The following is a 19,889-nucleotide window of genomic DNA, read 5'->3' on the forward strand; positions in this document are numbered from 1 at the left end:
TACCTCGAGAATAAGTATCGATTAAACAAAAAAGACATTCACGTCGCGGACTTAATGAAAGAAAAGTATTTAATGAATTTCTATTGTCTCTAAGAGATTAAACTCTTATACGACATGGTTCGAGTCGGCTCTCATTTCGGCTCCAGTAATTACAAAATCATGATGTTCAATTAGCATAAAACTAGAACAAAATCATAAACATACAAAATTTTTATATATTTCTTGAGCACAAGTATAAAATACAAAGTTCACAACATCCTGGATTTCCTAATCCATGTTCCAAATTAGCATTTATAGCAGTAGCCTAATGGAGACAAACCAGTTCAAGATTACCAGAAATCTGATGTGGTAAGCTCCGTATGTAGTTCTGCAAAATCTATAAATAAGTTATAAATGCTGAGGCACCACAATAAATGATCTTGTGATATATATGTGTGATATGGATCGGCTTCTCAACCGAAGAAGACGAAAAAACAGACTTCATGACCCAAGACGATGAAAGCAATCAGTACCCGGGACTTGCAAAAATCTCGTATCACCACCCTGAATGACAAGTTAATCACAGCATGAAGGAGTGAAATCTACACAATCATATAACTACACACCATTACTGCCGAATGTAAAATGTCAAACTTCTGTTATACATGGTGCCTGTAATCGAAGTTCAGAAGAGTATTAACAGTTAGAATGGACGAACTCTCGAATCTCGTCCATGAGGCAACGGAAATGGTCGTTATTGGGCAAGAAGTAAAAACCGATCGTTGCCTGTTTGAGATAAAGAAGCTTCACTTCTCTGCCGGATTCTTTTAGCCCTTCGACATAAGCCAATTGCCAATCCTGAACAAGATCCAGCCCAACCACAACCACGAGGCTCTTAGGAAAGTTAAGTCCATCGAGTCTTTTACCCCTAGGGCCGAATATATTGCACGCCGGATGGTCTCTATCTTCCCCTTCGGGTAAATATGCTCTCCAATACCAATCTCTGTCTTGAACTGTTACAAAGTATTTCCCATCCAATCTTTTCTCCGATTCAGTTCTCTTTTCCCCGCCAAACATTGGATGAAGGAGGATATTACCCAATACATCCACGCCCTCGGTTGCTGCCCGAACAGCTACATGGTGAGCGATATTACCACCCGAGCTGTCACCAGCCAAATATACATGAACCTTTGAATCCTTCCCACTCCTTAACCACGACCTCGACTGAACCCACTTAAGAGCAGCCCATCCGTCATCATATGCACACGGGTACCGGTGTTCAGGTGATCGACGATAATTCACAGATACAACGGCAACATTGCAAATGCTAACGAGCCTACGACAAAATGTATCATATATGGCACTATTGGCTGAGGAATGAGTAAAGCTTCCACCGTGGTAGTATATAATCACAGGAACAATTTCCCTAGTATTTAGGGGATTTTCAAGATCTATGGTCCCCCATTGAGCTTTGTTTTCTGGGGCAGGCAAGTAAATCCGGTTAAGGAGGCTTGTGGCACTATCCACAACATCAAAAGAGTATACCCCGTCTACCGGAATCACATTTGCGGGGACTTTCCGATCAAGGTACTCGGCCAAATCCCGGTTAAAGGTTCCATCCGGACGACGAAGCATATTATAGGCAAGCTTGAAATTGGATATGAGGATCCATGTATTAAGAGGAACAACCCTCTGCAAATAGACAAGGAATTCAAGTGTTGATTATAAGTTAACCAATCGATTACAGCAGAATCCTCACAACCAAAACAGATTATTCAAACTTCTGATTAAAAAATCAAAGCTTTTTTCAAAAAATAACCTGAAACTCGTGATCGATTATGAAAAGGATAGAGAAAATAGAGCAATTTATATGACTAAAACATCAAAAAAGAATATAAAGAACAAAAGAATACGCAAAATTACCTTTGATTCGTTACCACCAGCCATGAGAGGTCGTTGAAGAATTGATTTACCGATAACTTTAAAGGGACAGTGTGACCTTGAAAAAGATGAATCTTTGAGTATTATACATAACGCCTTCACACCTCTGCTTACTGAAAGAGTATATAAGTTGATTGACCCTTCTTTTCAATTCACTTTTTGAAGAAAGTAAAGAAAGACAGATTAAAAAATATTCAGTGATATATATATATAGAGAGAGAGAGAGAGAGAGAGAGAGAGAGAGAGAGAGAGAGATGGGTGTGATTTGTGAGGAGAGAGGGAGAAGAGTGTGAAACCTGTGCAGAATATGTATATTTAGAGAGAGAAAGGGAGAGAGTTTTTGAGAGAGAATGAGAGAGTGGAGCCACGGAGAGGACGGAGACGAGAGAGACGACAAACGGGCCGGCAAAAATAAACTGTTCTGGTAGGCCCCATGATTTATAATATATTCACTCTAATTTCCGCTCATTATTCTACAATATTATACACGCCTACACATGTATACTCGTGTATGCATATACGTAGGCTCCACATTCATGCATTTAGGGCTCTTTTGACGAGAGGTACCAGAGACACACGACTATTCTACATGGTATGATTGTCCAATAAGAAGTCACCGTCTCATCGAACGGCCCAATCTCATCCAATGAGATGAGGCCATCTTGAAACTTGAGGACTCCTCATGGATTACCACACCTCGTAGGACGGTTTTGCTACCTAACAATATTTGTCCCTTTTAACATGGATTTTGAAAGGTCAAAAGGAGTTTTTTGGTCTTAAAATTGCTTTGGACCCGTTTGACTATAAATTTATTGAAGTGTTTCTAGTTATAAGAGTTTTTTAAATAAGTTGATCTAATGTAACTTATTTTAAAAGTACTTCTAAAATAAGAAGCACTTTTAAGAATTAGTTTTCCTTCAAAAGCACTTTAATAGAAAACAAGAAAAATATCATATCAAACGAACTCTTATTAGATCATCTATAAATTTTGATGTTTCAAATTCGATTTTAACATCGACTCAAAATATATGCACGAGTAAAACTATGAAAATAACATTTTTTTTTAATCAATAGAGACAATAGAATTGATATGTATAGGAACATCTTTAGTACTGAAAAGGATTGTACTGAAAAAGTTGTCAAATAAGTTGACAATGTTTGCAAAAACAATAATGTTATCTAGCACCATATATGTTAGGACACTGATTAGGTACTACTGAGTAATCCGATTGATGGAATAAACTTCAAATTGAATTTGATCTTGACATAATACTATAAGAAACTAATTTTTATGAATTTTAAAAAAGTGGAAGTGAAATTTTTGATAGTTTGTATCATAATCTAACTATATAGTTGAACTTAAGCCCCCCATTTTGGGCCCATTTCTTTCAAATGCTAACATTTGGAATAGTGTTTTTGAGGAGAAAATGTGATTTTAAAAATTTTTAAAAAAAAAAAGAAGAAAAATTTTCAATTTAAATGAAATATTATTTTATGAAAAATTCTAAGACCGTGCAATTGAAAATAAGATTGAGAAGAAAAAAATGAAAGATAAATGAGGCTAATTTAAGGCAAACTATTATAATTTTGTAATGCAATATAGCATTAATCAACATGCCACGATTTCGTCTTGAAAAGAATCTATAGCAAATAATAATTTTCATATTTATTTTTAATAAATTTGTGGAGAGTGTTGTTTAATTTTCTTGGAATTGGATGTATCTAATACGTCCTTTCAGCTCAATCTCGAACCCACTTCACAGTGAAGACAACTAAAGACGTTTACGCCCCTCGGGACATAGTTCATTGGTGTAAAGGACAGGAGTGATATTATCTCACACATTGCTGACAGTAACAGTATGAGGGTTCAATTTCTGAAATATGGAATTGGACTTCTTGTAGATGCGTGTACAAACAGCTTTTATTCCTTAACCTGTTAGAGCATATCTCACGATTTACCTCCCTCACAGAGTTCTACGGACGGTACGATAAGAGTCCTCAAAGTTGGAGTTCAACCTTTTTCTTTTTTCTTTTTTTAACTAAAGACATTTACTTTTTGGGAGAATTGCAGCAAGATGCCAAACCTCATATATTAGCAAATTTGATCTAAATCTTTCATTTGTGTCATCTTATGTACCAAATCTTTAAAAACTTTGCAGCCTAAGTCCAAAATGATGATTTTCTTCAATTTGACTATAAAAACCGTCAATTCACTCCAGAAATTTAAAAATCTAATAATTTTCCCCAAATAAGAACCACAACAAACGCTCCCATCTCCTTCTTCCCAACCCCCGTCATCCCAAAACCAAAACAACTTCCACCCAACCGTTAGGCGGAGGTACCACCACCTCAAAGTCGGCCCCAACATCTCCTGAAAACCGAACACTACCACCACCAAGAAAAAAACTCCCAATTCCAATCATTTTCAAAACCTTCAAGAAGTAGCTAAACGAGCCACTAGCAAATTTCAAAATCAGTGTTTTCAAAATAAGATTTCAAAACCATTAGCAGATTTCAAAACTTCAACAAGTAGCTAAACGAGCCATTAGCAAATTTCAAAACCTTCAGTCCATTTATGTAATAAAAATCAGATTTCAAAATCGGGGTTTTTGCTTTTAAACCCATGAAAAATCCAAAAATAAAAAATGAAAATGGAGAAGAAATTATTAATTTCAACATGATTGGGTCTATCTCTATTACCAACTGATAGAATTTAATTAACACAATCATATACAAATTATATTTCACAAATGTAAACAGGATGTTACCTTTTATAAACGAAAAAACGATCGCAACGCTGCTCCCTTTCACACTGATCTACTGTACAAAATGGAAAGAAGAAGCATTGCTAAAGGCGATTTTGTGAAGACACACTGAATTGAAGCTCCCATTGTGCACTCTCCCCAAAACCGACACCGAAAGCTTTCGTGGGCCAAGACTAAAGTAGGCTTTTGTGCCCGGGGAAGCTGTTGGTTTTAAGGTGGTGGTGCCGGTGCCGGTGCCTCGTTTTGAGGCGGCGTTTGGGCCGACGTTGAGGTCATGGTGCCGGCGGTGGCGGCCGACCGCTGCGAGGGGGTTGTTTTGGCTTTGGGTGAGGGGGTAAGGGACCAAGGACACGGGAGTGGGGTAGTGGTTTTTTTTTTTTTTAATCGGAGAAATGTTATCTCCAAATTGACCTTGTCATATTTTGGAAAAATTAATAGATTTTTAATTTCACTGACGTTTTTTTACTATTTTTGGGGTCAAACTGACAAAAATCGTCATGTTAGACTTGAGCTATGAATTTTTTAAAGATTTAATACCAATATGACGCAAATGAAATGTTTGAATCAAGTCTATCGATAGATTTTTAGGTTTGATTTCCTTGTTCAATATTTGTACCCATGCCTTGCCTTCTGTATTTTCTTCTTTTATAGAAATGTTTATAGAAAAAGACATGACATATCAGCCCTCTTTGATTTAGCTAAAAAACAATGTAAACATTTGAGTCAAATTTAATAATTAATTTTAATTATATATTTATCAGCTTTTATAAAAATTTACTAAAAATTTGATTTTTATTAAAATTAAACTTTGACATTATATTGTCTTTTGTGTATCGCTTAAAAGTGTCTCTATCCAATGTATTAGTTTTAGTCACTCTTAATTGCGTGTGATTTAGTCCATTATCATCCCTTTTTTTATATGGGAATATTGATTTAAGTCCTATTCGATGTGGATTTTTTGACAATAAATTTTGTGACAAGTTATACTTTTTCATAATGTATAATTAAAAGGTAGAAAAAAATTGTTAAAAAAATTGTGAGGTCATGTGTGCAAAATTTTTTATTAAAAAATGTGTAGTTGTAAATAAATTTGAAAAAAAAGATTTTAAATAATATGTACCACACACGGGCATAATGTGAACTGTTTTACATTTTTTGAGCAACCATTTTTCAAAAGATGTGATAATTTTTTAAGTCAAAATAATAATTTAAATGATAATTTTTAAATTTAACCATATTTGTCTACAAAAAATGTTAAAGGTTTAATGGCAATAAGTAAAATGAATTGGAAAAAAAAAAAAGACTGAACTATTCAATGCAGCTAGCTCAAAAGTTACAAGAAATAAATCTTTCAAATATAAGCAAATACTTTTTAAAGTTAAAAAAAAATTAGTATTTTAAGAAAATTTATTTATTCCTCGATTGAGCCCAATTCTTTGAAAAAAAAAAAAAAAAAAGAAGAAGCAGAAGAAGCATTTTTAAACAATATTTTGATATTATTTCAACCACACATTTTCAAATAAAATAATATTATACGTAAAATCAAAAGTTTTCCTTATTCAATACACTATTCAAAAATGGGGCTCAAACAAGTTACATTTATTTTCATTACGCAACAAAGTATAAATTTCACGTGTCAAAAGGAAATGCTATGCTACAATGAATATTCTTCCTTTTAATAATGATAAAAATAAATAAATAAATTCTGGTAGCAGCCAAAAGAGTTCTGTCCTTAGCCATTCCTGTGAGGTTCATAAAAATGTGAACTATTGAAAAAACGGGGGCAATGTTTTCTCCTGCGTGCGGCGGACGCCAGAGCACGTGACGACAAAAGCCAAGCTTAATGACGAAAACACCCTCAAAACATCCACAATATCCCAATCGAGCCTCTGAGGTCGACGCTTGTTTTGTCACGTAGCGTTAAACGCGTGACGGCATGATTTTTGTCAGAATTCGGGGAGGTGGGACCCATTTTGCTTTTTGAGTTGGGCTTTTCACTTTGTCGTTCTCTACGTATAGCTAACTCGCCCAAATTCGCAGAAACGTGTTTGTCATCGTGGGCCCACCCACTTTGGAGTATTCTGCGTGATTAGGGGGGCCCGTCTGAGGGCCCATAGGTGTTGTGAACTCACAGTGCAACACGTGGTTCTTCTTTTCTTGGGATAAGAGCTTGTGCAAAGTGATTATTTGAAAAGCGAAATATTTTTTTTTAAGAAAAAAAAATTACAGAAGTATGAAAGGTGATTTTGGGAGAATTTACAATTAAAAATGAATGTGATAAAAAGTGAGTTTCAAGTAATCACTTCCACAACTGCACTTCGATTTTTGTCGAGACATAATTTTTTAAGTTTCGTATGCTCATCTTAGAATAATTCCTTGCGTAATTATTCACAGACACCATATATGTGCTGTTAACTATCGTGATTTTTCTGCCCATAATCAGTCAAAAATCAATGAATTTTTATCAAGTGTTGCTCTGTCGATCACTTTCTGTACTTGTAGCATAACATGTATTTTAATTTTTGATTTATTTTCGCTTTTGTTGATATATTGTCTCATCGATATGAAATACTTTTGTGGACAAAAGTGTCTTAGGTTTATAAATGGTTTTACCTTTATTCAACCTAAGAAGATCATAACTCATAATTACTTAAAAATACTCTCAAATGACCCAAACACATGTGCCTACTATATATTCTCATTTTCTATTTTAGTATCATCCTATTTTCATCTTACTTTGCACACCAAGCAAGATTTTTAGTATGGATTGTACCGGATATGTTTGATAACGTATGTATATAAGAAGAAGTATGGTGAAGAGGTGAATAGTATCTATGTGGATCTTAAAAAAATCTAAGAAGATCATAACTCATAATTACTTAAAAATACTCTCAAATGACCCAAACACATGTGCCTACTATATATTCTCATTTTCTATTTTAGTATCATCCTATTTTCATCTTACTTTGCACACCAAGCAAGATTTTTAGTATGGATTGTACCGGATATGTTTGATAACGTATGTATATAAGAAGAAGTATGGTGAAGAGGTGAATAGTATCTATGTGGATCTTAAAAAAAATATTTGAATAAAAAACGATCGACAAAAATATTTTTTGATCAAGGTACTAATAACACACATAGAAACAAGAAGCCAAACATAGTATAAGAATTATAAAAAAATGTAAATAGAAAAAGATAGTGTTGCAACCATATTGAAAAACATATCTAAATTCAATGTGTATCGGATCCACGATTCATGAACCACTAAAATACTCAACACAGTTTTACAATGAATTTTCTTAATTGCACATTCAACATATTGGATTAGTATCGAGTAAACGTCTAATTTCTTGTTTTCTTTTGCATGCCAATCATGCGATATGAAAGATTTGACATTATTAAACCCTGAAAGGATATTTAGGAGTTGAAATACATGTAATCCCTTCAATATTTGTTTAGCACTGTGCCGACCGTTCCCTAAAAGTATATTTACGTGTTGGAATGGGGTCCAATAGTGAAAGGAAGATATTGTGGTGGGACTTGCTTATGATTTAAGATTAAGAAGAAAAGTCGACCAAACAAACAATGAATAGAGGAAATTTCACTTTATAGGCCATATGTAAGAGTCCTAAGATTCTCAAGACTACCTATCTATGTTACATGAGAGTTACATACACTCATTCGTGATAACTGAAATACTGACAATAAAATAATTAAATGTTATCATTTTTATTTGTCATTCTATTTTGGATCTTGCTACATAGATTTCAAGATTTATATAATGAATTATAAAATGCCACATGACACACTATCTTTTAGTAGTTTAAAACACAATCAACTTTTCTTTTTTCTCTTCACATCATGTTATGTAATTCATTATTTACATTTTGTACGTACAAGTAGCAAAATCCTTCTATTTCATCGAGGGGGGGATGAAGGAGGCAGCACTGATCAAGCCCATTTAACTTTTTATAAGGAATGCAGTAATTCAATACAATTTCTTTTTTTCCCTAACTCCCACCTTGATTGTATCTAATGTTCTATATTAAAATAGCAATTTTGATGTAACACTTTGGAATTTTTATCCCTAACCAATATCTACAAGATGGTGATTCGTTTAATCGTAACAATTTCCTAAAACTTTAAACAAGCCAAATTTTTTATTTGAGACTTTAAGCTCTTATAACATATTAAATCTGGGTTCCATACCCGTCTAATAACTCAAATTCCTATTGGCTTAATTATTATTAGTGCACACAATTGACGCGAGACTATTTTTTTTATCATATTTTATAGAGTATTGTTCAATACTGTATACTCGTCGTAATCCACATCGGAGTGGATATACTTACAATACTAATGCTATTTGTATATATCAATTTTTGTCGTGGAGTCGCACACTCGCACGCGGGTGGTGGCAACTTTGGACGCATCTATTGTCGCATAAAAATGTAGCTAAGCACGTGCCACACAGACCCCCTAGCCACCCACCCCACATCCCACTATGTAATTATTAAATATTTATTTCCTTGTCTTGTGTTTATATATCCTATACATACAAAAAATATTCTCTCTTGGGATTATGTTATTTTAAGCTTTAGAGATGAGTGGCGTCCCACATTGAATTTGGACACTTGTGCATTAGGTCAACAACTAAGAAAAAAGGGTTTGGCTCTTGCGCCCAATTGGTCTTTCCTCTCAGTAACTTATGACTGGTTGTTCTTTGTTCTTTTCTTAGGTTCGTCTGTATTTTGTTTCTATCTAGAAATGGGGAAGAATCAATGCACTTAGGTATCTTACGTGGATAGACATCTTAAGTATTCAAAAAATGAGGGACAATTAATCTATGTATGAATGGAATATTATGCTAGCCACATTATTTTTGCATTTTTGTTTTCATTTACTTTTTTGATTTTTCGAAAGGGATTTGTTATATCCTCGAATAAATAACATCTCGGCCATGAGTCTTATAATAAAGTCGAAAAAGTAAAAGGTGAGTATCTGTTGTCATCATAATGTGTAATTTGTAAAGATTATGGATCTGTTCGATAGTAATTATGATAATTAATTTTTTGATTATTAAAAAAAATAGTGGGTTTCACTTATGAGTGAAGAAGTCAAAAATGACAAATAAAATAGTGAAATAACGATAAAAAAAATTAATTTTTTGGAGTGAAAAATTGCTACCAAACGATGGCTATTGATGCTACCAAAAAATATTACCTGAAAGATCTCGAACTTGATGATCGAACTTCGCTTTGATGAACACGAACGGTCTTTGAATACCTGCAAAAAAGGCAACGAGGTGTGTGCTCGTCGCCCCTCCGATGCTTAAGTCAGATAGGGAATTTAGTACGTGAGGCTATAAGTTGAAAATAATGAAAAACGTACCTCAAAAATGAGCACAGGTTGTGTATTTATAGGTGCTAGCGGTAGAGTCCTAGAAGGACTCGTTCTGTCACGATCCTTATCCTCGTAGGAAAATGAGTTAGTGTTCTACCTCAAGTATTCAAATCACTGTTTGAGTTAAAGAAGGAGTCTAATAGGGTAGGGACTGTGATCAAAAAAGGATTAGCGTTCCCATAGGTCGTATAGAAATGCTGACGAGTCGACATACATACCCCGACCTCAAATGTCCGAGCTTGTTTTGGTGTTTTTAGGGGGTATGGAGATCGAGGTTTATGATATGATTGGGGTTCATTGGTCGAGTTCGGGATTGATAAGATCTGAGATCATCAATGGCCCCCGTGCATCGAGGTCATAGATTTTCGTCCAGTCCTTGTTAACGAGCGAAGATGTAGAGACATGAATATCCAGGTGTTTTTCCACGTGTCAAGTGTTTGATAGGATGTCAGAGAGAGAGAGAGAGAAAGAGAGAGAGAGCGATCTCAGATGGCCGCCATGTGTAATGTCAGGGTAGGACCTTAGATTCTCACCACATGTCTTGGTCCAAGGGTTGAGATTGCATGACCGTTGGTATTCCTCAGTCCCCTATAAATACCCCAACTTTCACCCCCATATTTCACTTTTAACTCTCATCTCCTAGTAAATCGAGCTCGAGTTCGGGGATTAGTGGGGTTTGTGAGCGATCATCTGCAAAGGTAAGAGGTCGAGCCCTTAAGTTGTTTTATTTGATTATAGCGTAATGTCGAGTAGTGATAGTACTAGGTCAAGTAGTAGTGATAGTAGCCAGGCTCCTAGAGACTCGAACCATAGTGATAGACCTGAAGATGTAAATACTTCCATTATTCCTATGGCCATCCCTGTTAACTCCCATATTGACGTCCTAACACACCCCAAGGAGCAGACCAAGTACAAAGAACATGTAATTATTAAAATAGCTAGGGAGTTCGGGGTCATGCCAATTTGTGACATTAGAACCCCAGGGCCAACTGAGACCGTGTTAGGAGCTCGGGAGGGAGAGATGACCTTTTTTAGGGACGCTCTTAAGGCCGGGCTTAGGTGACCTCTTCACCCATTTTTCATCCACTTTCTGACCTCATACTACCTGTGTCCGGGTCAGCTAGCCTTGAACGGTTGGAGGTTATTAGTATATTTCTTCATACTGTGTAGGTGCCTCGAGGTTGAACCTAGGGTCGACCTACTTCGAATGGTCTTTGATATGAAATTTACCCCAGGGTATAACTGTTTTGTTTATTTATCCACAAAGGGGGGGGGGTTTAGAATTCCTGATACCCCGAGCTCACTTAAGGGTTGAAAGGAACGTTTCTTTTTTGTGAAGCCTCTCAAGATCCCGATCATCCCTTTAGCCTGAGGTGGGAAGTCCCCGATAAGGATAGGTTTAACAAAGGTCGGGCCTATTTTGAGGTTCTAGAGAGAGATAGGCTGAGGTTAGTGAACCACGACCCCCTTGCAGACAAGATTGATTATTTGCTTGAAGATGACACCCTCGACCTTGCTAACGTGAAAGACCTCAACGGTACGATCTTTGTTTTTATGTAATCTTTGTTATTTCATGTGTAAACATCGATCTATAGTTCGACCTAATGCCTTGTTGTATTTTTACTTGTAGAATTCGAGATATCTTTTGATCCGTCAGCCCTATTGGACAACGTTCACAAAAAGGCGAAGGGCCCAAAGTCGAAAGCCTCAACGACAACCTCATCCAAAGGAAAAAAGTGAGCACGGGAGGCCGCCCGTCCAACCATGGTGGACCTGGGGCAGAGCTCACAAAACCCGACTCCTCCAAGGTAGCCAACCCCCCAACAACAAGTTCGAGTTCGTACCCCTTGTTATGGGTCGAACCTCTTAGCTAATGATGACGACCATATGCCCACCAAGTCGCTTGAGGAGTACGTTGACTGTCCTCTCATCCAGGGCATAGTTGATAAGTATGAGAAGGAGGTTGAGATGAATGAAGGAGTTCGGATCTCGAGCTCCTTACACTGAAGGTCGATTTTTAATATGAATGTTTCTGGTACCCTTGATTGGTTTCTTAATTTGTACTAACGTCGGGCTCCATACTTGTTTTTGCAGACACTAAGCGTAGCTCGGGGTCTGGGGCTCAGGGGATTGAATTCCTCAGATCGCATAGCCGAGCTCGAGGTTAAGAGCGATGTTGCGTTTAAGAGGGCCCAGGAGCTTGAAAGGGCCCTCGAGGCAGCCAAGGCGAACCTTAAGAAGGCTGAGGACGAGGTCGGGTTGGCAAGGGACAAAACTGAGGAGGTGAAGCTCGAGCTCATTCAGTCTCGAAGTGCTTTTGAGATGGAGCTTGCGATTGTTCGAGTAGAAGCCCGAGCTCAGGCTATCGATGATTTTAAGAAGTCTGATGAGTTCAAGACTCTCCTGGGTCAGTACGGGTCTAGCTCGTATTACTATGGGTTGCGACTAGCTCGTTCATTCCTTAGGACCAAGCTCCCCGAGGATTTGAAGCCCGTAGTGAAGGAGTTAAAGACTGTGAACGAGCTCGCTAAGGACCTCAAGCTATCCTCCTCTGAGGGTGATGGGGATGATGACGACGACGGTGTTGGGACCCCCGACAATGGAGGGGGGAGTGACCCCATCGACCTAGATTAAGCCCTACCCCGACCCCGAGACTGACATTTTTGTAACTTTTTCTTTTTTGCTCATGTTGTCTGCCCGATCTGGGTTTATGAACTTATTTTGATTTTGATTAAATGCAAAGTTTATTGCCCGAATAGGGCTTCTGTCTTTGAGAAAGAATTTTATCAGTTCATGCATTTTATTTTTCCTACGAGATCGAGCGTTGATCCTGTGTTCGCGTATTGTAATTTTGAATTCGAGCTTTTATTACAGTTTACAGTTCGATTGTTGGTGTATGTCACATGTCTCAATCATTTAACTCATAGCTCGAGTGTGTGAAATAGTTCGGGTGTAATTCTTATCGTTGAACTATGGATACATTGATCCTTTAAACAATACTGATCGTGGGATGTCAATTTCCAAGTTCAGCGGGGTATTGTTGTGGGCAACTAGTTATTGATTTGATTTCTTACTTATATAGAGGGTAGACCAATTGGTCGGGAACGCCGGTTATGGTTATATGAGGGGCAATTATATCATGCCACGACCTCGATCTCAGAATTCATGCTTGGTTGAGCATTTTGGGATCGATAAAGTCGGGGATGATATAATTATATCATGCCCCCGACCTCGATCTAACGATTATTTCATTGCTCGTTATTCTGGGATCCATGAGGTCAGGCATATTACTGCCTGAGGTCATGTGTGGAATTTGTAAAGGTATTAGCTGCATGCGCGAGGCACGACCTTATGCTAATTTTGTAAAAGTATTAGCTGCATGTGCGGGGTACGGCCTTATGCTAATTACCCTATGCTAATTTTGTAAAAGTACTAGCTGCATGCGCAGGGCACGGCCTTATGCTAATTTTGTAAAAGTATTAGCTGCATGCATGGGGCACGGTCTTATGCTAATTTTGTAAAAGTACTAGATGCATGCGCAATGTACGGCCTTATCTAATTTAGTAAAGGTATTAGCTAAATGCGCGGGGCACGACCTTATTCTAATTTTGTAAAAGTATTAGTTGCTTGAGCGGGGCACGGCCTTACGCTAATTTAATAGGGAATCAACATCATAAAGAAAATTCTACGTGCTATTAAAAAGGCTCAAGGGCGTTTGATACCCGAGCTTATTCGAGCATGAGCTAACAGGGCATTAAAGCCCGAACAGTAAAAACGAAATTAAGAAAACATAAAGCGGGCATGCAAGCCCTAAAGGAAAATTATAGCTATAGCTAGTCACTTATAATATATTTTCAAATTATTAGTGTTCCATGGCCTTGGGAGTGGTTTCACCAATGTGTCTCTGAGGCTATAGGCTCCACCTTTAAGTTTTCTTATGACCTCGTAGGGTCCTTCTCATGTCGGCCCAAGTTTTCCTGGTTGGTGTCTGACGGTTTCTGCTTTTCTAAGGACAAGATCGCCAACTCTGAATCTCCTGGTCTGGACCTTTTTGTTGAAGTGCTTTGCCATTCTGTTTTGATAACTCGCAGTCCTAAGTGAGGCTTGCTCTCTTACCTCTTTAAGCAAGTCAAGGTGCTAGGTAGTTTGCGTCTCCCTATTTGTCTCAAGCTTTCTTATTGTGGGGAGGCTAACCTCGATTGGGATGGTAGCCTCAAGCCCAAAAGCAAGTATGAATGGCATTTCACCAATTTCTGTCTTGTGCAAAGTCCTATATGCCCATACTATCGAAGGCAGTACGTCAGGCCAGTCACCTTTGGCGTCCCCTATCCTTGTTTAGAGGTCCTGCAATATGATCCGATTAGTTACTTCGGCTAACCCATTACTTTGTGGGTGTGAGATCGAGGTCAAGCGATGATCAATCCCATTGCTAACGTAGAAGTTCCTGAACTGGGGATTGTTGAATTGCCTTCCATTATCTATGATGAGGACTTTTGGTATCCCAAAACTGCATATGACGGACTTCCATATGAATGACCTGAGCTTCGGCTCTGAAATTGTTGCTAGAGGTTTAGCTTCTACCCACTTTGTAAAATACTCTACTGCCACAACTACAAATTTTAATTATCCTCGGGCCAAGGGGAAAGGCCCAAGAATATCAACTCCCTATTGCTCCAAGGGAGCCGAGTAGTGAATGGATGTTAGTTCCTCAGCAGGAGCATGTATGACGTGGCCAAACTTTTGGCACTTGTCGCACTTCCAGACGTAATCTATGGCATCTTTCTTCAAACTTGGCCAGTAGTATCCATACCTTATCAACTTACATGCAAGAGCTCGGGCTCTCTGGTGATTTCCACAAATACCTTCGTGAACTTCAGTCATTGCTTGAAGAGACTCGGAAAGTTTGAGACACCTTAGATAGGGGAGTGTGAAACTCCTGCGAAATAGGACTCCTTCAATTATACAATATCTAGCAGCTCTATATTGAATGCTTCTGGCAAGCCGAGGGTCTACAGGAATGTTACCATTACTTATGTAATCAACTATTGGATCCATCTAGGAGGGCTCATGGTCGATGTCTATGACACTTGGCTTCTGAGTTATACTTGGTTCTACAACCATCTTGATGTGCATGGTTCTATCGAGCTCGTCCACACCCATGAAGACGAGTATGGACAATGCATCAGCATTGGCATTTTCGACTCTGGCTACCTTCAGAATTTCACAACTTACGAACTGCCTCTAGAGGTCATGTACTTTCAAATAATATAAGCTCATTTTTTCATCCTTTCTTTCGAAAGACCCCTCGATTTGTCCGATCACTAGCTGTGAGTCACTGAAAACTTTGATGCGCTCGCACTCAAGATTTTTCGCGAGTTCTAGGGCTATAACAACAGCTTCATACTTTGCTTCGTTATTGGTAACTTCGAATTCAAATCTGAGAGCGCATTGTATCTCCGTAGTCTTATCCGGCCTTGTGATGATAATGCCGGCCCCCGAGCCCGAGCTATTGGATGCTCCGTCAACAAAAATCTTCGATATTTCTAAGATCGAGTTCAAGCCCTTGGCCGGTGTTTCTTAGGATCTCGGAGTAAGCTCTACTATGAAGTCGGCTAAAGCTTAGGCCTTGATTGCAGGTCGTGGCTTGAACTCTATGTCAAATTCGCCGAGTTCAATTGCCCATTTCAGTATTCTTCCTGAGACGTCCTGCTTTTGAAGTATATGTCTGAGAGGTTGGTTGGTGAGCACAACAATTGGATGTGACTGGAAGTACGGCCGTAATTTTCTGGCACCTATTACTAAAGCAAGGGCGAGCTATTCTACAATCGTGTATCGTGTTTCTGCATCGCGGAGCACTTTACTTACATAGTAAACAGGTTGCTGAACTCTTCCTTTTTCCTTTACCAAGACACCGCTTACTGCATTGTGAGAAACAGCCAAGTATAATAGCAGCTTGTCACTGGGTTCGGGTTTAGTAAGGACTGGAGGAGTTGATAATGTTTGCTTGAGCTCCTGAAAAGCTAAGTTACATTCTTCGTTCCAGTTGAAACCTTTATTTTCCCTAAGTAGTTTGAAAAAGGGCCCGGGAAACAAACATGTTCAGTGCTGCTACGCGACCTGTCAACTTCTGAATGTCCTTTTTGCACTTAGGGGCCTCCATACTTATCAAAGCTTGTATTTTATCTGGATTCGCCTCTATTCCTATGTGCGTGATCATAAAACCCAAGAATTTTCCAAATGCCACCCCATATGCACAGTTTGCCGGATTGAGCTTCATGTTGTACCTCCGTAACGTAGCAAACACGTCCTCTAGATCAGAAACATGGCTATTCAATTGTTTGCTCTTAACTATCATATCATCCACATATGCTTCAACCGTTTTCCCAATTAGCTTGGCGAAGATCTTGTTCACTAACCTTTGATATGTTGCTCCAGCATTTTTCAATCCAAAGGGCATGACCCTGTAGCAGTAGATGGTTGAATCTGCCATAAACGAGGTCTTTTCTTGATCTTCTTCTGCCATGAGAATTTGGTGATACCCTGAGAAAGCATCCAAGATACTGTACAGCATACGGCCTGACGTGCTATCTACCCGATTGTCAATTCAAGGTAAGGGATAACTGTCTTTGGGACATGCTTTATTCAGATCTGTGAAGTCAATGCAAACTCGCCACTTTCCATTAGCTTTCTTGACAAGAACCACGATGGCAAGCCATTCGGGATATTGTACTTCTCGAACGAACTGTGCGTTAACAAGTTTGGCAATTTCCTCTTTTATGATTTCTCGTCTTTCTGGTGTGAACTACCTCTTCCTTTGCTTCACAGGTCTTACTTCTAGGTTTACGTTAAGTTTATATACTGCAACCTCTGGATCAATTCCAAGCATGTCCTCAACATTCCAAGCGAATACATCAATATTACGGGAGAGACAACTTAGAAGTTCAGACATGACCGCTGTATCTAACCCCTGACCAATTGTGACTTTTCTTCTAGGCTCGATCTCGACCTCTTCCAATCCTTCCACCGGAGCCAGCCTCTCATGATTTTCGTGCTCGAGCTCGAGCTCTATAACTTGCATGACGTCATTTTTTATTTTTCAAACGCTAGTCACATAACATTGTCGGGCCACCGTTTGGTTGCCTCGGACTACCCCGATTCCATTAGAAGTAGGGAATTTCAGAGCCAGGTGAAAAGTTGAGACGATAGCTCGAATTCTGTTGAGTAGTGGTCTTCCCAATATGGCGTTGTAAGCCATTGGCGTACAGACAACTTCAAAGGTAGTGATTTGCATCACCTGTTTACCCTCGACCCCCAGTGTTAAGGGTAACTTGACGATACCTTCCGGGGTGATGACCCCACCTCCAAATCGTTGGAGGGGTGTTTTGACTGGCTTGAGTTGCTTTGATGAGATTCCCATTTGAACAAAGGCTTCATGAGACAGTACGTTTGCTACACTTTCGTTATCTACAGAATTCTCTTGACTTCAAAGTTGGCGAGATGGCCGATATGACAAGGGCATCATCATGAGAGAACGCTATGCCTTCCAAGTCATCTGTTTCAAAAGTGATGTCCTCTGTACGGCCAAGATCTGATCTCGAGATGATTGGAGGCTGCCTGGCATACTATTCACTCCCGCTGCTAGAATCTCCTCCTGAGGCTGTTCCTCCGACAATGATATTGATAGTGCTTGCAGTTAGTTGTTTGTTTCCCCGATCTTCTAGGCCTTTGCTTTCGTTCTGATTATTCCTCGGGCGCTTGTCATTGCTAATGTAAGAGCTCATAAATCCCCTTTTTATAAGAGCTTTGATTTCCCTCTTTAAGGCCAGACAGTCTTCTGTTGTATGCCTGTGATCTCTATGGAAATCACAGTATTTACTCTTATCACGAGTATCGGGGGGGAGACCGCAATCGGGGAGGCCACTTTAGTTCCCTAGAATCCTTGATTTCCATCAGGGTGTTGGACCTTGAAGTGTTCAAATGGGTAAAAGACGTTGAAGGAGAATCTTCCTTGGTTTGTCCCTAGGTGTCTCGTCTTAAGCTGGACTCATGCGGCCTTTTCTGATCCAACCTCCCTAATAATGTAGCTTCCCTTTTCGGGGCCATGGTTTCTTCCATATTGATGTACTTCTCAACCCGTGTGAATAGCTCGGTGACTAACTTCGGCGAGGTCTTAGACAAGGACATCTTGAATGCTTCGCACTTAATGGTGTATGTCAGAGCTGAGACTACAGCTGTGATTTTTAGATCGAGAATCTGAAGCCATTTTTTATTGAACCTAGTCATGAAACTGTGCAGTGTTTCGTTGGGTCCTTGACGCATCTGCATGAGTGATGCGGCTGTCTTTCTGATTCGCTTGCTGCTCGTAAAGAAAGCGGAGAACTTATCGGCCAAATCTAAGAAGGAGGTGATGGAGTTCGGTTCCAATGTGGAAAACCAATCTCTAGCTGCATTTGTGAGGGTTTGGGGGAATGCCTTGCACATAACTGCATTAGGTGCAACCTATAAGTTCATAATATCCGTGTACACATTGAGATAATTGATGGGGTCGGTTGTCCTATACTTCTTTATCCGAGGATACTTGAACATATCGGGAAGGGGATACGAGAGGACTTCTGGAGTGAATGGTGTATTGGGGGTGAATCCTGTTGCTGCCCGAGTATTTTGTTGCATTCTCGTTGTTATCCCTTCTTGAATAATTCTAGCAAGTTCAGCGGAATCCATCGTAATGGACCTTGAACCTGATGCCACTTGTGGTACACCTGAAGTTCCAACCCCACCGTCATCATGGGCTGCATGATGAACTCGAGCCCGGGCATCTGCTATGAAGTCGCCTTCAGGTGTTGGGGTATGCGACGGGTGCGAATTTCTCTGGCTTAACAATTAGGTTAATGCAACCACCTGCTGACGAAGTTCCTCAAAAGCTCCAGCGGAAATAGCAGCTTGAGGAGGTGCTGGCATCTCCGAAGATTCTTCTTGAGGGATATGGCGTTCCTCAGGAGAAGGAGAGTTATCCGGGATGGATGAGCTTGCTAGAGGAAGACCTGAACGTGTATTGACCATGGCTTTTGGTAGCGTGTTCCCACAGACGGCGCCAATGATGCTACCAAAAAATATTACCTGAAAGATCTCGAACTTGATGATCGAACTTCACTTTGATGAACACGAACGATTTTTGAATAATTGCAAAAAAGGCAACGAAGTGTGTGCTCGTCGCCCCTCCGATGCTTAAGTCAGATAGGGAATTTAGTGCATGAGGTTATAAGCTGAAGATAATGAAAAACATACCTCAAGAATGAGCACAGGTTGTATATCTATAGATGCTAGCGGTGGAGTCCTAGAAGGACTCATTCTATCACGATCCTTATCCTCGCAGGAAAAGGAGTTAATGTTCTACCTCAAGTATTCAAATCACTGTTTGAGTCAAAGAAGGAGTCTAACAGGGTAGGGATTGTGGTCAAAGAAGGATTAGTGTTCCCATAGGTTGTCTAGAAATGCTGACGAGTCGACATACATGTCCCGACCTCAAATGCCCGATCTTGTTTTGGTGTTTTTAGGGGATATGGAGACTGGGGTTTATGATATGATCGGGGTTCACTGGACGAGTTCAGGATTGACAAGATCTGAGATCATCAGCTATGTTTTGAAAATCTATAAATAGGCTATTGACTTCGAAATAGTTATATATATATAAACGATGCAGAAAAATGTATATTTTCTTGTGAACTTTTAGGACAATACACTTCCTTTGTTATTATTTTTTAAAGGAAGGTCCAAACAATCCCTAAATTGAATAGAGAA

General features: G+C 39.1%; 2 protein-coding genes across 2 annotated transcripts; both read right to left on the reverse strand.

Moving 5' to 3' along the window:
• Positions 1-189: 189 nt before the first annotated feature.
• LOC111405746 (gibberellin receptor GID1B-like) lies at positions 190-2,131 on the reverse strand. Its single transcript, XM_023034770.1, has 2 exons — positions 1,903-2,131; positions 190-1,671 (listed from the first exon to the last, which is right to left on the reverse strand). Exons 1-2 carry the CDS (start codon positions 1,924-1,926, stop codon positions 676-678), a joined length of 1,020 nt encoding a protein of 339 aa, XP_022890538.1. The 5' UTR covers positions 1,927-2,131; the 3' UTR covers positions 190-675.
• Positions 2,132-18,110: 15,979 nt separating this feature from the next.
• LOC111406638 lies at positions 18,111-18,572 on the reverse strand. The gene has a single exon (XM_023036027.1). The coding sequence runs from the start codon at positions 18,570-18,572 to the stop codon at positions 18,111-18,113; it is 462 nt and encodes a 153-aa protein (XP_022891795.1).
• Between the last annotated feature and the right edge of the window lie 1,317 nt (positions 18,573-19,889).

Source organism: Olea europaea, chromosome 12, assembly GCF_002742605.1.
Source record: "Olea europaea var. sylvestris chromosome 12, O_europaea_v1, whole genome shotgun sequence".
In the NCBI taxonomy this organism is placed as follows: Eukaryota; Viridiplantae; Streptophyta; class Magnoliopsida; order Lamiales; family Oleaceae; genus Olea; species Olea europaea.

Bases quoted from the DNA above. Each gene is read 5' to 3' on its own strand.
- LOC111405746 (XM_023034770.1), bottom strand. From the start codon at position 1,926: ATGGCTGGTGGTAACGAATCAAAG. The intron at 1,672-1,902 runs GTAATTTTGCGT...GTCTATTTGCAG, and splicing joins CTGGTGGTAACGAATCAAAG to AGGGTTGTTCCTCTTAATAC.
- LOC111406638 (XM_023036027.1), bottom strand. From the start codon at position 18,572: ATGTGCAAGGCATTCCCCCAAACCCTCACAAATGCAGCTAGAGATTGG.